This window comes from Petaurus breviceps, unplaced genomic scaffold (assembly GCF_028583685.1).
Source record: "Petaurus breviceps papuanus isolate PSGF00001 unplaced genomic scaffold, PetGlider_PUasm1.0 91041, whole genome shotgun sequence".
Taxonomy (NCBI): domain Eukaryota; kingdom Metazoa; phylum Chordata; class Mammalia; order Diprotodontia; family Petauridae; genus Petaurus; species Petaurus breviceps.
This window is the reverse complement of record NW_027187400.1, coordinates 4,488,347-4,504,609: the sequence shown is the minus strand read 5'-3', so window position 1 is coordinate 4,504,609 and position 16,263 is coordinate 4,488,347. Positions and strand designations below refer to the sequence as shown.

At 42.3% G+C, this 16,263-nt stretch overlaps 1 protein-coding gene across 3 annotated transcripts in view; it reads right to left on the bottom strand.

Moving 5' to 3' along the window:
- The window catches only part of EYA3 (EYA transcriptional coactivator and phosphatase 3), a 130,515-nt gene that overhangs the window by 15,982 nt on the left and 98,270 nt on the right, over nucleotides 1-16,263 (bottom strand). For all 3 annotated transcript variants that reach the window (XM_069078457.1, XM_069078458.1, XM_069078459.1), the window contains 5 exons: nucleotides 13,319-13,458; nucleotides 12,036-12,119; nucleotides 7,426-7,515; nucleotides 6,476-6,534; nucleotides 5,364-5,524 (listed from right to left, as the gene is read on the bottom strand). In XM_069078457.1, coding sequence (XP_068934558.1) covers nucleotides 5,364-5,524; nucleotides 6,476-6,534; nucleotides 7,426-7,515; nucleotides 12,036-12,119; nucleotides 13,319-13,458 — 534 coding nt within the window. The remainder of the gene's footprint in view (nucleotides 1-5,363; nucleotides 5,525-6,475; nucleotides 6,535-7,425; nucleotides 7,516-12,035; nucleotides 12,120-13,318; nucleotides 13,459-16,263) is intronic.

Below are 16,263 nucleotides of genomic sequence, written 5' to 3'. Positions count from 1 at the left end.
GGGAGATAATTTAAAAATTATTGGACCTGAAAGTCACGATCAAAGAAAGAACCTAGAAATCATCCTCCAAGAAATCCTCAAGGAACACTGCCCTGATGTTTCAGAACCAGAGGGCAAAACAGAGGTTGAAAGAATCCACTGATCGGGGTGGCTAGGTGGCACAGTGAGTAAAGCGCTGGCCCCGGAGTCAGGAGGACCCGAGTTTGGTTCTGGCCTCAGACACTTAACATCCACACACACACACAAAAAGCAAACTGTGTAACCTTGGGCAAGTTACTTAACCCCAATTGCCCACCAAAAGGCCAAAAAAAAAAAAAGAATCCACTGATCACCTCCTGAAAAAGATCCCCAAAAGAAAACTCCTAGGAATATTATAGCCAGGTTCTGGAATTCCCAGATCAAGGAAAGAATATTGCAAGCAGCCAGGAAGAAACAATTTTAATATTGTGGAAACACAATCAGGATAACATAGGATCTGGCAGCTTCTACACTGAGGGATCGAAGGGCTTGGAATGTGATATTCCAGAAGTCAAAGGAGCTGGGATTAAAACCAAGAATCACCTACCCAGCAAAACTGAGTATCATGTTTCAGGGGAAAATATGGTTATTCAGTGGAATTGAGGACTTTCAAGCATTCTTGTGGAAAAAACCAGAGTTGAATAGAAAATCTGACATTCAGATACAAGAAGCAAAAGAAGCATGAGAAGGTAAACAGGGAAAAGAAATCATAAGGAACTTATCAAAGTTAAACTATTAACATTCCTACATGGAAAGACAGTAATTCTAACTGATGAAACTTTTCTCAGTATGAAAATAGTTGAAGGGAATAGAAATATATATATCTATATAGGAGGGTACATGGGCATATGAATACATATGTGAATGTGTGTATATATGTTTACAGGTATACATAGATAGAGGGCACAGGACCAATTTAATAGGAAGGGATGATACTTAAAAGGTAAAATTAAGAGGTGAGAGAGGAATATAATGAGAAGAGATGGGGAGAAACAGATTGGGGTAAACTATCTCATTTAAAAGAGAAAAGGGAGAATGGTTACAATGGAGGGGAAGAACAGGAAGGCAAAAGGGAATGGGTCAGCCTTATTCTCATTGAATTTGGCTCAGGGAGGGAATGAAATACACACTAAATAGGGTAGCTCAACCTACAGGAGAGTAGGGGGGAAGGGGATGACAGGGGGGATGATGGAAGGGAGGGCAGACTTGGGGGAAAGTTGGAAGCACCCACTTTTGAAAAGGTACAGGATCAAAGCAGAGAATAGAACAAGTGGGAGGTGGGATAGGAGGGAGGGAAATATAATCAGTCTTTTACAATATATCTACTATGTTAATGTTTTGCATTAGCTACACATGTACAACCTATACTGAACTGCTTATCTTCCCAGTTAGGGTGGGTGACAAGGGAGGAAGGGAATGAATCTGGAATTCAAAGTTTTAAAATTAAATGTTTAAAAAAAATATATATATACTATTATTATTAATACTATTTTACATGTAATTGGGAAATAAGATATACAGGCACTGGGGCATAGAGATCCACCATGCCCTACTGGAAAAGTCAAAAGGGGTATGGGCGAAAATATGAGAGAGAGCAGATTGGAGGAGTGGATATCCTATTGGCACTGCTATTTTGGGGTGGTGAGTAGGGGAAAAACGGGGAGAAAATTTGTAACTCAAAATCTGGAGGAAATGAATGATGTAAATCAGAAGTTAATAAAGCATTTGAAAAATGAAAAAAAAAAAACCAATCTGTACATGCTCTAAGGGCTTTTCACCTCTGATAGTTTTGGTACATTTGGCTGTAACACTATGAATATACCATTCTACAGAGTCTGAATAATCTTCAACAGTGAAGCCCCTCTCCTCATGCTCAACCCCCATTTGATCCTCAACTTTCTGCCATCTTTCCATTTTTTTCAGTCTCTTAAACCTTGCCCTGGGCACCAAGTCCTCCCAAGCTGAACCTTGGCTTTTCTGATGGGGTAGGAAATGTGGCTGATCAGGAGAGGGGGAGTTTGCATTTTCAAAGGGCATAGTGATAAAAGAGTGGTTAATAGCACAATTTCAGATGGTTGACACCTCTGTTCAAGAGTGTTTTGGACAAAAGGGTTTTCCCAGGCTCTTTTGAGTCACAACATGAAGCTTCAGTGGTGATCCACTGAAGTCATTAGGGTGAACCTTGTTTTTCACTCACTATGCACCTAAGACCTCTCCCCCCTCTGTGAGATGTCCTTCTTCTTTGGCTTTATGAAATGCTGTCCTCTCTTAGTTCTCTCCTCTTAGCTACTTGACCACTATGTTTCTCATTTTCTTTTGTTAGACCAATAGTTTGCCCATTTCCCACGGGTATGTTCCAAGTATTAGATTCTCTCTTTGTGATCTCATCACAAGAATTCAATCATTATCTCCATGTCAATGATTACCAAATTTACAAATCCACTCATCATCTCTCCCATGAATTTCTTTCTTACATCATTAACTTGCCAGTTGGGTGGTTTTTTTTGCAGACAACCAACCAGCTGACACCTTAAAATCTCTATTTTTACTGAGAGGATCCACCATTTTGCCAGTCACCCAAGTTCATAAACTTGGAGTCGGCCTCAATTTTTTCCTTTCCCTCACCTCCAATATACATCAAGCCTTACTGAGACCTGTTAAAGATCTTAGCTTGAAAAGGCCAAGGTCCCCCACTATATCGTGGGCCATCTCTACTCGTCCCAATAAATATCTGGCCACTGGACCTGATGGCTCCAGAGGAGAAAGTGAGGCTGGTGACTGTACACAGCCCTCTCTCATTTAAATCCAATTCACTTGCATGTCATGGTGTCACCTCCTTGATGTCAAGGTCCTCTTCAAGAACAAAGGACAAATAGCAGCAATATACAACCAGTTTTCAAAACCTGTTAGTTCAAACTCTACAACCTGTCACCAACCTGTCCCCTTCTTTCCACCGTTCTAGCTCAGGGCCTTCTCTGCCTCCTTGTTGGTTTCCCTGCTTCCAGCCTCACAGGCCACAGGTCAGACCGTGTCAGTTCCTTGCTCAGTAATACTAAGTAGTTCCTCGCTGCCTTTAGGATAAAATACATGCTCCTCAGCCAGGCTTTTGACAGTCTGGCTCTACCTGCCCTTTCAGGCTTAGTAATGAAACAACTGGCCAAACTGGACTACCAGCTATTTCTTGGCTCACACGCTACCTAGTGACTGTATTTCCAAAAGCAATTTCCTATTCCGGGCATGAGGCAGTCCCTCTTAAACTACAGGTCTATCTATAAAGCTCAGTTCAGGTGCTAGTCCCTCTAGAAAGCCTTCTGTCTAATCCCTCCTGAAATCACTTTAAATGTACTCAGCTTACTCTTTGCGTCCCTTGGCTGAATATATATGTGACCAACTCTACCACTTTTGGACTTCTCCATCATGCCTCTGCCTCTGTGCTGTTAGCTCCAACACCCCCCCCTTCCCAGCTTCTTTTGTGTGCTGTCTTTTCCCATTAAACTGTAAGCTTCTTGAGGACAGATACTTTTTTTTTAAACTTGTATTTGTATCTCCAGTGCTTGGCATAGTGCCTGGCACACAGTAGGAGCTTAATAAATATTTACTAAGTAGGATTGTTTCATTTTTGTCTTTAAATGTGCAATGCTTCAACCAGTGTCTGCACATGACAGGCAATTAATAAACATTTGATGAACTGAATAAAGTATCATGGTCTTTACTTCCTAACATAAATGGACTAATTCGAGTGGCAGAGTGCTTATTATGTGTGGGATCAGGGGTGGATACAGAACTGCAAAGCTCCTCAATTAACCAGAGGAGTCCAGAGGTCATGTCCCAGCTCCACTGAAAGGGTATCTGTCCAAGGAGGCAAAAATGTACCTTCTAAAGCTGTGCGGATAAAAGAAGCAGGACTTTCTAGAGGGAAGAGGTAACTGATATCTCTGGTGGTTCCCTATGGCCTCCAGGACCAAGTACAAAGTCCAAGCCTTCACAGCCTGCCCAGTACCCACTTGTCCAGGCTTCTTATATCTCCTTGCCCTCGAGGACCCTATGACACCAAGGGGTCTCCTCACTCTCCTCCAACAAGAGGCTCCCTCTCCTGATTTGGGGTGCTTTCTCTGGCTGTTCTCCAGTACCCTCCCTCCTCATCTCTACCTCCCTGCTTCCTTCAAGTCTCAGCTAAAACCCCACCTTCTACAAACAGCCCTTCCTGACCCACGTGAGTCTCAGCGCCTTGTCCCATCTACATCTTCTTTGTATACAGGTATTTGCATCTTGTCTCACCCATTAAAATGGGGGCTCCTTGAGGGCAGGGATTATCTTTTCTTTTCTGTGTATCCTCAATGCTCATTATTAGCACAATGCCTGGCACACAGTAGGCACTTAATGTTTACTGACTGATTGGAGACAGCTGAAATGCTACCTCCTCCAAGACACCATCCCTAACTTCTCTTCTCTCTCCTCAAGATCTTCTCCATCTGATCTCCTAGCACGACATATTTCTCATATGCAATTATATTCTACTTCTTATCATATTTGTCTGGATCCATCTCTTCTCACACCCACTAGACAGGATAGGGCGAGATCTTATTTATCCTTGTACCATCCCCAGAATCCAGCATGATGTGCCACACACAGTAAAAGTTGAATAAATGCTTGTTGAACAAGTGAATCCAATTGAACACTCATTTTACAAAGGACTGAACTGGATGTTCTAAGGAGGGAAGTGATTTGCATGATGTCACAGTGAATTGGAAGCGAAGCCAAGACTCTAAACCCGGCCTTCTAACTCCAGGACTGGCCCTCTATCCAGCAGGCTATGCTACTACTGACATGAATCTCCCTTTCCAAAGGCTGACTGTGGAACCTGCAGATTTATGGCCATGAGCTGAAAAGGTCAAAGAGCTATGTGCAGAAAACATCTCCTAGACAGCTTCAGCTGCTGGTGGACATGCTCTCAAAATGAAGACCCTGGGGCCAACGGGCCAGAAGCCTCCATCATCCCACTACAGAAATCACTAATATTTCATTTCAGAGATTCTGATAGTCACATATATCATTTACAACAGCTATAACAGCCATAAGAACTCAAAAGAACTTTTAAAGTATTTGTGATGGCAATAAACTCTGGCCATACCAAGAGTTAAAAACAAAAAGTTTCAACTAAGAGGAATACTTTCTAGAGGATCTAGTCATATCACAGATACACAAAGTTAAGTAGTTTTTTAAAAAAGGGAAAAAAGAGTTTCTTTTGTGAACAAGGAAATGACATTTAGTAGTTGTGCTTTTTAGATAAAAAAAGGGTAAAAATGGAAGGTGAAAGAGGAAGTCAGGCTCGCCTGCACACTCACCACCAACGTTGCTTTTGTGTTTGTCATAGATTTCTCTCACTTTTCGATAGCGGAAAGCCAGCTTCCTCATCCAGTCTACTCCCCCCTGCACGCCCATGGCGGAGCCATGACTTGCACCACCTCCTGAGCCGCTGAAACCATCCGTTGAGAAACTGTAGTTGCTGTGCCATAGAAAACATGGGAGATGAAAATCCTTCCCAACTGGATACCAAGCACTCTGCTGCCTGGGTCTCTAGGCTTTCTTGGAATTGTATGACTAGGCCTAAAGCCTCAATGAATTTTTTCCTGTGGCCTAAAGAAACGGACTAGAGTCTGCTCATTAAAATAGGCCAATGACCTTGATTTTGATTCCTGGAATGAAACTTCTATGTCTTATTAAAGGGATGACTGGGGAACATCTAGAAAGAGAGGCAGGGAGCCTCTGTCCAAGAGCCAGCAGAGCTTCATCAGAACAGGTCATGTCAAACTAAGTGTGCTTCTTTTCGTTGGGTTACTGCATGTGATTATGGTACATGTAGAAAAGGGATGTAAAGAAATGGAATGGAGCTTACAGATGGATTACTTAAAACAAACAACTATAAAAGGAATTTCCAGTCCTACAAAAGGGAAATAAATGAGATTTGGGAAAGGAAATCTAAAGCTAGAAAAAAGTTAGCCTAGAGGAGAGAATGTTAAAGAGGAAACTATTTCTTCTTTGAAGAATTATTTTAAAAAAACCTGACCACCTGGCTATTTGTCCATTAGCAAGCAGAACCAAGTAGAAGGAAAGAGGCAGAGAAGATTCTGCCAATGAAGGCTGATAAACAGCAGAACAAAGTACCATGAGAAGGTGTGCTATGGAATGACTCGTGTGGCCCAGGCTGGCTAAGGCAGTGCTTCCCCACCTGGGCCTTGGTAATCTCACCTTCACTCTAGTTCTATTTTTGTCCTTTCTTCCCAGGGCTACTGATATCACTAAAATACATGGCAATCCTCAACAAAGTCAGCCTGAGCTGGGAACTCTGGCTGTGTTCAGGTAAGATTATCCCAGGGTGAAAGTATAATTTCTTCTGATTGAGATTTTTAAAATTTGTGACCAAAGAGAAGAATTAGAACTGTAGTTTTTCAATTACCTTAAGTCCTGTCCATTGTCATCAGAAGCCACATCTTCCACATGCACTTGGTCACATTCCTGTTAATAAAACAAATTGCATGGTATTTTAGCCCAATGGGTCAACATTCCTGTCAGCTGAAACAGAGTTACTAAGAAAGGTGCAGAAACAGGTGAGCCAGAGTGAGCTGTGGCAGTGCACGTGGCAGGATGACAGGCCCTGTCCAGCCCTCTGGGTTGCATCTGTCCTGAAGGCCCTGATGCCTCCAGCTCCCTTCCATAGCCTCCCTTGACCTTGTAAAGCACTGCTGTCTTGGAGCCCTCCTTGGCACTGACATGTGCCAACATGCCTCCTGAGTCCCCAAACTGAAGGACAGCTCCTACACATCCCTGGTCCAGGCACAGGGCAGACTGACCCCTAAGTCACAAGCCTTTCCTCCCTTGGAGCTCTGCTAGCACCCTCGTGGACTAGGCATGCTCTATTCTGCACCAGAGTGAAGTACATGCCTCATTCCACTAGGAAACTGGAGGGTAGGACTATGCCCTTACTTTATATTTCCTGTAGCACCTAGCACAGAGCTTTGCACATTAATAGGCTGTTCATAAATGTTTGTTGAACTTAACTGCTAAACTGAACAGAGCTTGCTTTATGCTAACGATGATGAAGGTGGATGATTCAGCTAAACTGTCTTAGAAGTGCTGGAAAAGTCCCTCTCAAAGTCCAACCCTTGCATCTGATGTGAAGAAACTGAGCAAGGTTCTTGGGCTCCCATGGCTGGCAAATGGAAAGCTCGGACAAGACGCCTGTCTAGGGATGTGCCAGGATTCTTTCCCATTAGGACTTCACATTCAGCATCCACTGGCAGCTGAGGTTCTCATCCACATGACTTTTGCTCATTCAGGTCTGATAACGGCCTATCCTTGAGAGAGCATTTAAAAATGATTAGGTGACAATTAAAATCTCCAACATACCTCCAAGTCATTGAAAAAGAGATGTGTGTCAGCCACCTCAAAAATCATCTCTTCCATAGTTAAACCTGAGCCAATCACAACTGTTGGGTCCTACAAGACAAGAAGATGGAAATCTGCTTAACTTGGAACCACAGGAAAGAACTGTGGAGTTATAAGAGCAAATGGAAGAAATGCTACAATAACAGATTACTGCAGCTTCCTTGCTTAATTATACAAAGTGTATTACATTATAGGAACAAGCTAGGGACTTTAAGAAACAAGTGAAAAAAACAAGAATTCTGGGAATATATTGACTTGCATGGAAATGAAAATCATCTTTTACTGAGCAAGCAACACATCAGGAAATAAGCCTGAAGACTGACACTAAAAGTTGGATAGCAACTTACATTTATTTAATACCTTAACAGATTAGTTCATTTGATTTTTATACTAGGTTGAATCTAGATAGGGAAAACAAAAGGAAACCCTTAGGAGCTCAGACAGATGTCTTTTGGTGAGCATACAAAATACCAGAGAGGAGCTGTGACTTACCTGAGATTGTAGAATATTAAAAACAAAGAATGTCAGCACATCTAGGGAAATGGTGCTGCCTACCCCAACTCCCAGAATATACTAAATAAGCACATCACATTAGGAAGATGCTCATTCCCCAGGAGACTGAGGAGATCAAACCTCAAAAGAGAAACCAGAAACTTCCAACAAGGGCAGAGCAGAAAAGAGCAGAAGGCCCCTGAGTAAGACGCTAGTGGCCTGTGAGCCCATTTCATACTCAAGGACCCAGGGAAACAAGATTCCATTGAACAGACACAGAAGCTGCTGAATAAAGCACTCTGCAAGCCTCTGGCTCTCTCCATGACTAGATTTGATCCGTTACAGCAATTCAGTGCAAGTCAACGATTCCTGTAGCATGCAAATGAATGAATGAATGAATGAATGCCCATTCATGCACTCAAAGGTAAAGACAACATCTGGTTCATACCGCACGTTAGCGTTCAAAGTGCTTTCCTAACAATCATACTGTGGCCCAGGTAGTGCCACTGTTATCATCCCCATTTTACAATGGTGAATCTGAGGCTCAAAGAGGAGGGTACTTACTGACCATTGTTACACAATGACTGTCACAGACAAGATGAAGAAACCTGTTCCTTAACAGGTTCCTGCTGGTTATAACTCTTAGAAAACTGGAACTCTTTACCCTTTGCTGGTCTTGTAGACTGAGGGCCAGGCCATCATTTGGAGGCTCTAGAATATTTTGGAGCAGGGCAGCTCTAAGAACTTGAAGGTGTGGCTAGTGGAGCATAAGCTCTGGCAGCTGAAAAGAATTCAGGTTTGGGCTGAACAATGGACCACTTGTCTTACTGAGAGGCTCAGCAATGCTGAGTTTGGTCAGCCAGCAGCTGATGAAATTTTTGGCCATATCAACTCATGAAAACTAAGAAGTGAAAAGAATACAATTTGTGGCAGTGGAAGATTACTTATAGGGATGAAACCACAGACCTTCTGAAGGTTAAAGTAGTAATGCCAGCACACTATTTAAGAAAGTAGGTATATAATCACTTTTTAAAAGGCTTCAATAAAAATTAGTTAAAAAGAGAAAATTTTGGTCTTTAAAAGGGCAAATTTAAGCTGGAAGATTTATTGATATGGCATACATCTTTCTTCAATAGCATAAGCTGATGAGGCATTACTGTAAACATGCTAAATTTTTAAAATTAATATTTTAATTACATTTAAAAATTTTTTAAATATTTAATTTTAAAAAATCTGATCTAATTATAGAATAACAAGTGAGATGTAACTAGAATGTGATGATGGGGCTTTTCCCAGAGTGTTAAATTTTAGAGGTTGCCAAAAGAATTTATATTCCTTCATTAGGTTGAAACAAGTTTTGCTAAAACTTAATTAGCAAGAATAATTAACTAGGGGTGGCTAGGTAGCGAAGTAAATAGAGTCAGTAAGAGCTGAGTTCAAATTCGGCTGCAGACACTTAACACTTACTAGCCATGTAACCTTGGGCAAGTTACTTAATCCCAACTGCCCTGCCTTCCCCCCTCCAAAAAGCCAAAAAAAAAAAAAAAAAGAATTAACCATTCAGGTAAGTCCACCCTGGCCAGGATCACCCCTACTTTCTCTCCAAGAAACAAGGGCTCTCCAGTGATATAAGATCTATCTCCACTCTCAAGGGAAGGGTCTCCCCTACCTTCCCTATCTTGTTCCTCCCCTAGCAACCTTGGGTTCCTAGGTCCAAGGTTTCTTTTTTTTTTTTTTTTAAGCAATTGGGGTTAAGTAACTTGCTCAAGGTTACACGGCCAGTTATTTCTGGGTGTGGTGCTGAGTGTCTGAGCCCGAGATTCGATCCAGGTCATCCCAACACTGGAGCCGGTGTTCTTACTCGCTGAGCCACCTGGCCACCCCTAAGCAATTGGGGTTAAGTAACTTGCTCAAGGTTACACGGCCAGGTGTTTCTGGGTGGGTGCTAAGTGTCTGAGCCCGGGATTCGATCTCCAGGTCTTCTCAACACTGGAGCCGGTGCTCTTACTCACTGTGCTACCTGGCCGCCCCGGTCCAAGGTTTCTTACTGATACTTCTGATTCTGTCGCTGTTGCAGGAGCAAAATGGCTAATTACAGCTCTAATAAGGTTAGTGAGAAGATTAAAATTGACCCTATATCATTTTCTTAATGATCCTATGTATTTAATAAAAATTGATTTGTCTGCTAATTGCTTAAGTTATGGTTCTCTGAACTTAGTTCAGAATTCAACTGGAGTATAATGGGTTAAGTTTAGAAATCTGGTTCTTTTGCTAATCACTGCTCTATTCTTACCTCAAGGAATTCTGCTAGCCTTGGGGGACGTGGCTTGACATAAGGGAGTCAGGCCTAATATTTTCACACCACCAAGCTATCCTTCAAGGACGTCTGGTTTTCTATCCAAAGAAGTCTGGATCACTATCTTGCAGGTGGATTTAAACAATGAATTTTTCTTAGTTATGGGGGGGGGGAAGTAGGGGGCTGTTGTTAGCCCCTCATTTCCAACTAATTATACTGCTCCCCACATTTCAGCTCAATGACATCACCCTTCCTGCTCTGTTCTTTGTTCTGTGCTCCCCCAAATCTACAAAAAGAGAACTATCCTTTGCTTGGGGTCTTTGGCTGGTAACTGAGGCAGTTATTGACCCATCTTATTTTCAGGTTTTATGTCCTGTGAATAAAATGTTATCTGGCTAGGAGAAACATGCCTTGATCTACCTTTCTGTTAAACTGTACTTGCAATACTAGCTATCTTTCAGCTATGGTCATAAGAACTCACATTCATACAATACTTTCTAGTTTGCAAAACACCTTGAGATATCATTTCATGTGATTTAACTTCCTTAACAAGACCATGAGGCAGGCAGTGCAATTATGATTATTTGCATATTGTGGACAAGCAAACTCAGACTTGAGGGTATTATTCTGATCCCTCCTGAAGTAGGAGTAGCATGGTGAATAGTGCACAAGACTTGGAGTTTAGAAAACCTGGGTTCAAAATCGGCTTCATATGATTGTTGGTTGTGTAACTGGCAAGTCATTTATCTTTTTTTCAGCCTCAGTCTCCTCAAATGTAAAAGAGGCATAAAAATAACCAGTTTTAGACACAGAGTTGTGAAAATCAAATGACATTTTGTATGTATGTACAGCACTACACAGATCTAAAACAAGCATATAAAACATTAGTCTATTTCCACTGATCACACTGCTTAGCCAAGGCATTAGGAGTAGATAAATGGAAGCTAGGAATTCCTCCATAGAGGGATTTCTACACTAAATTTCTGGGAGTTCTATTTCCCAGGCACATGTACTGGCTTGGCAGTTATTTGACTAAACAGAATCTGCAGCCTGGGCCTAGAAATCCAGGCCTGAAATCCAGAACTTGGCACCTGGCTTTCTTTCTTTCTTTTTTTTTTTTTTTTAAAGCAATTGGGGTTAAGTAACTTACTCAAGGTTACATGGCCAGTTATTTCTGGGTGTGGTGCTGAGTGTCTGAGCCCGGGATTCGATCTCCAGGTTGTCCCAACACTGGAACCGGTGCTCTTACTCGCTGAGCCACTTGGCCGCCCCTAAGCAATTGGGGTTAAGTAACTTGCTCAAGGTTACATGGCCAGGTGTTTCTGGATGGGTGCTAAGTGTCTGAGCCCGGGATTCGATATCCAGGTCTTCTCAACACTGGAGCTGGTGCTCTTACTTGCTGTGCTACCTGGCCGCCCCTGGCACCTGGCTTTCATCCCTGACTTCACGGAACATCCAGTCTGGAACTTGGCACTCTGAGACATAATTTTAACTCTGGTCTCATGTTTCCATTTTCACTACAAGTGCTGTTCAGTCTGTTCCTTTCCTGACCCAAAACTACTTAAAGGTAACAGGAAACAGTGGGTGAAGGAGAGAGAGTGAAGAGGAAACACTCCACAGTTCTTAGCTTAAAGCACCAAGCACAGTGAGATGGGAAGTATATCTGAACTTTAAGGATGCTCTAATGAAAAAAAAAAATCTAAGCTATAGACCAGCCCTGGCTTAGCTGAATTTCTCCTTTTTTGGGAAGCAATAGTGCCGAGAAAGAATGGGTTACACTTACCTTTCCATACTTCTGGGCATAGGATCCTGTGAGAAGAGAATGGAAGATGATGATGGTTTCATCCAAGTCCCAGAGAAACACTCGCTAGGCAAAGAAATCAGGAAGATAAGAGCAGACACATGAGTTATAATCTGTGGACATTCATAATTTTAGACTAAGAAGGGCCCTGGAGAATCATCTAGTGAGAACCCTCTCATCTGAAAGATGTGGAAACTGAGACCCAGAGAATTGAAGTGACTTGTTCAACATCATATAGCTATTTTGTGGCAAACAGGACTCCTGATGAGAAGCAGTGTGGTACAGTGGAAAGAATTCAGGATGGGGAGTCAAGAAAACCTGGGCTTGACTCTGACCTCAGGTCACTTACTGTCTGTGTGGCCCTAGGCAAGTCACTGACCCCCTCAGGGCTTCAGTTTCCTCCTCTGTAAAATGACAGCGCTGGACTTGAAGGGGTCTGACTCTAGTATGCCACGGTCCTGTGGTTCTTGTCTAGTGGCCTTTGCACTCCATCATCTGGCACCCTCCCTGAAGTGCCATAACACTTCCCTTATTGTTGGAACTAAATTCTGCAGGAACCAAGCAAGGAGAGGTGACACTATATTTCTACAACATTATCACCATGGAGTAGGCAAATGAAAATCGTATTAACAAAGAGCTAGTAGCCCCAAAGATACTGGCTGAAACTCCCCACAGGAGAAGGGGTGAATAAGCACCACAACATAGCTGCTAATCCCCTTTGCTTTTGTAATCCAGTGATCACTCCCACAACTGGCTAGTTTATGTCAATTATTGGCTGATATATTTGTCAGATGGTCAGAGATAAAAATGTAACAGGCTGTCATTGGAAAATCCACTTTGGATTCAGGTAAGACTTTGCTTCCTCCCTATAAAGGCAAGTGGCTATCTCTGAAATTCAATTTAAACGCCACCTCCTTCCTGAGGCCCCCCAATGCTCTTCCTTCCTATTTCTAGCTAGTACCTTCCTTCCTAGCGGAATTTATGTGACACAGCTTTGCATTTCTCTTATATCCTTATGTTAATTTGTATTCTCTTATCCACTACATTTCATCACCCTTTGATTTCTACCAGTGCTACTTAAATTTCCTAATTTCTACCCATCATTTAACACTGAACTATGACTTGAACTAGGTATTTTACACACACACACACACACACACACACACACACACACACACACACACACACACACACTCACTCCCCCCTCCCCCCAAAGTCCAGGTGATGAAACTACAGAGGAGACACAGAGCAGGAGGTTTACACACTTCCAGCTCACTGTCTGGGGCAGGTGCAGCATCAGCTCTCCTCTTGCCCCGGTTCTTGGCAGGCGTATTTTTCCTAGATTGCTCTTCGGGGTCCTTACTTGGCGTACCCCGGGACAGAGATGGGCTGGAAGAAGGGTCTCCTATAACAGAAACACAGATATGTAACAACCTGAAGTCAAAGATGTCACCAACAGAGCTGGGAGAGTCTGTCCCTAAGACACCAAGAGAAGTACCAGAAAAGGTGACGTTAAGACAGGTGTGGCACCTCACTATCTTCAGAGAAATGGAAATTAAAACAAGCTAAGGCTTCCACTGCATGACCATCACACTAACAAAATGACTCAAAGTGACACCAATCAGTGCTCAGGGTAGTGCTGAGATAAAGGAGCACTGATACATATCAGACAGAATTACAAGCTAGCAGAATCCTCTGGAAGGCCAGTTAGTACTTCAAGGTAAGGAACCAAACCCAAAATCCCAAACCTCATACCTTAGGACCCAATACTCCCTTTATTGGCATGCACACTCAGAGTATCATGATGAAGTTTAATTCAAGAGACATTCACTGAATGAGTGAATAGAATTTATCAAGTATTTTCTATGTGCCACGTACTTTGCCAAGTGCTGGGGGACTTACAGATACAAAAGCAAGAGAAGCCTCTTCCTCAAGGAACTTACCATCTAAGAAGGGGAAAATATTATGGTCCATTCAAAAATATAACCAGAAGCCCTGCCTGTAATTGTAAAGGAATGGCAACAACCTAAATGTCCAATAAATGGTGAAATGAGTGAATAAATTATTGTATGCTAATGAAATGAAAACAAGACAATATGAAGAATTTATAGACTTGTCTGAAGTAATGTGAAAGCAAGAAAATAACCAGAACAGGATATACACTAAGATTATGAAAAAAATTTCTATCTACATCTATATAGCAAAGATAGCAATGAATGAAGAGAGGAAAGGAAAGTATATAAAAGGAACCCCTAATAAGCTGTTAAGAACTTATTACCTGGAGAAAATTATTTTTATGTGTAAATAGCTATAAATGCATGTTTATTTGGTCACTGTTTCCTTCAACTGCATAAATATATAGGTTTTTCTCCTATTCTATTTAAAAATTTTTTCCACTTAATAGCATTTAATTTTTTCCAATTACATGTAAAGATAGTTTTCAGCATCTACTTTTATAAGATTTTGAGTTCTAATTTTTTTTCTCCCTCCCTCCCTCCCCTCCTTAAGAAGGCAAGCAATCTGATATAGGCTATACGTTTATAATCATATAAGTAATAATATATAGCAATAATATATCCACTAATGGATGCATTGTTCTGTGATAAGTAGGCATTAGTGAAATGATAAGGATTTTATTATTAACTGTGATCACCATTTTGCACATCACACCCTTCTTGCTCAAATTCCTCCAGTCCTTCCTTCTGCCTACAGAATAACATCCTAAATCCTGTGTTTAGCATCCAGGATCCTCGACAATCTGGCTCCAACCTACACTCCCTTACTCCCCATTTCAAATCTTTCACTACTCCCAAATGGGCCTATTCACAGACCTCTTGCTATGCCTTGGCAGTACTTCTGCCTCACCCCAGTGCTGCCCTACTCCCTCTCTGAGCCCCGCCTTTTCCTTAGGGGAACATAAAGCTCTCTCTCTTTTCTGACTTCCAGCAGCATTTGTTATCTGTGCTGCTCTCTGGGTGCCTAGCACCACCTCACGAGGCCCTTCATACCCTGCTCTGTATAGCCTGTGTCCCTGTTTCACACCTTGCCAGTTTATGTGGTCTGACATGTTGACAATATGAGAATATTAACTGGCTAGTACAGAAGGCAGTGGGTACTGTAAGGATGGTGTTGGGTTTGGGGTCAAAGGCCTTGGGTTCAAATCCTGTCTTTGCCATTTACTACCTTTGGGTAAGTAAGTCTCTGGGCCTCAGTTTCTAAATCTGTAAAATTAGGGAGTTGGTCGAATGACATCTAAGGTCCCTTCTATCCTATACCTTGGTCTTTAGTCAGAAAAATAAAATTAAAAATTTTACATAGCAGAAATTCTTCTTTTATTAGGGCTCCTGAACTTGGAAGTGATGCTGGGAATCAGATGATGTCACTGAGGCATGACCCTCACATTCCGGTGTGTGACTGTGAAACAGAACCACTAATCTAGAGGCGCAGGTAACCTGAATACTCATTTCCTTAAGGGAGGAGGAATGCACATCTAAGTGCTCATAAAAACGCAAATAAGCAGATGTTTAACATTCTCACTGAATACAAGAACTTCCTAAATTTACAAGTACTTGGCACACAGCAGGGACCTGAGAGACTGCCTGCCTAAGTCAATATGTATCTGAATAAAGAGGTTCCTCTACCACATACCCAAGCTCTGCATGAGCACCTGCCTAGCATGAAGAGTACCCAGTACACTCTGATCCTGACATCTGGACTACTGGCCTCCCTGCAGCTCTCCCCACTGCTCCTGGGTCTGCCTCTGGGGCCCAACAGAACAAGGCCCTTTAGATACTTGAAGACAGCTAGGATACCCTCTCTAAGCCATCCTCTCCAGAAAACTGGCTTCCATCAGCTCCACATCAGGAAGCTCTAATAACAACATTTCTGTCCCAAAGGTGGTGGTCAGAGAAGTGCCCACACATTCTGTAGAAACACAGGGCTCAGCAGATGCCCAGGGAGCCCTCACACAGACTCAGGCTCACATGAGCTTTACCATACACAGCAAGATCCCAGAAGCTCCCTGCAGGAGCCTACTAACACCACAATGAACACGGCAAGAGAGCAGGGAGGCCAACAGCACTTGTTCACAAAGAATCCAAAAGAGTTGGGGCTTACATTCATCTGGTCCACTTGGATCATGACTCACAAAGGAGAAAGATGACATTCTAAGGTACCTCATCCAAGGAAGAAAGTCAACCCATGACACTGA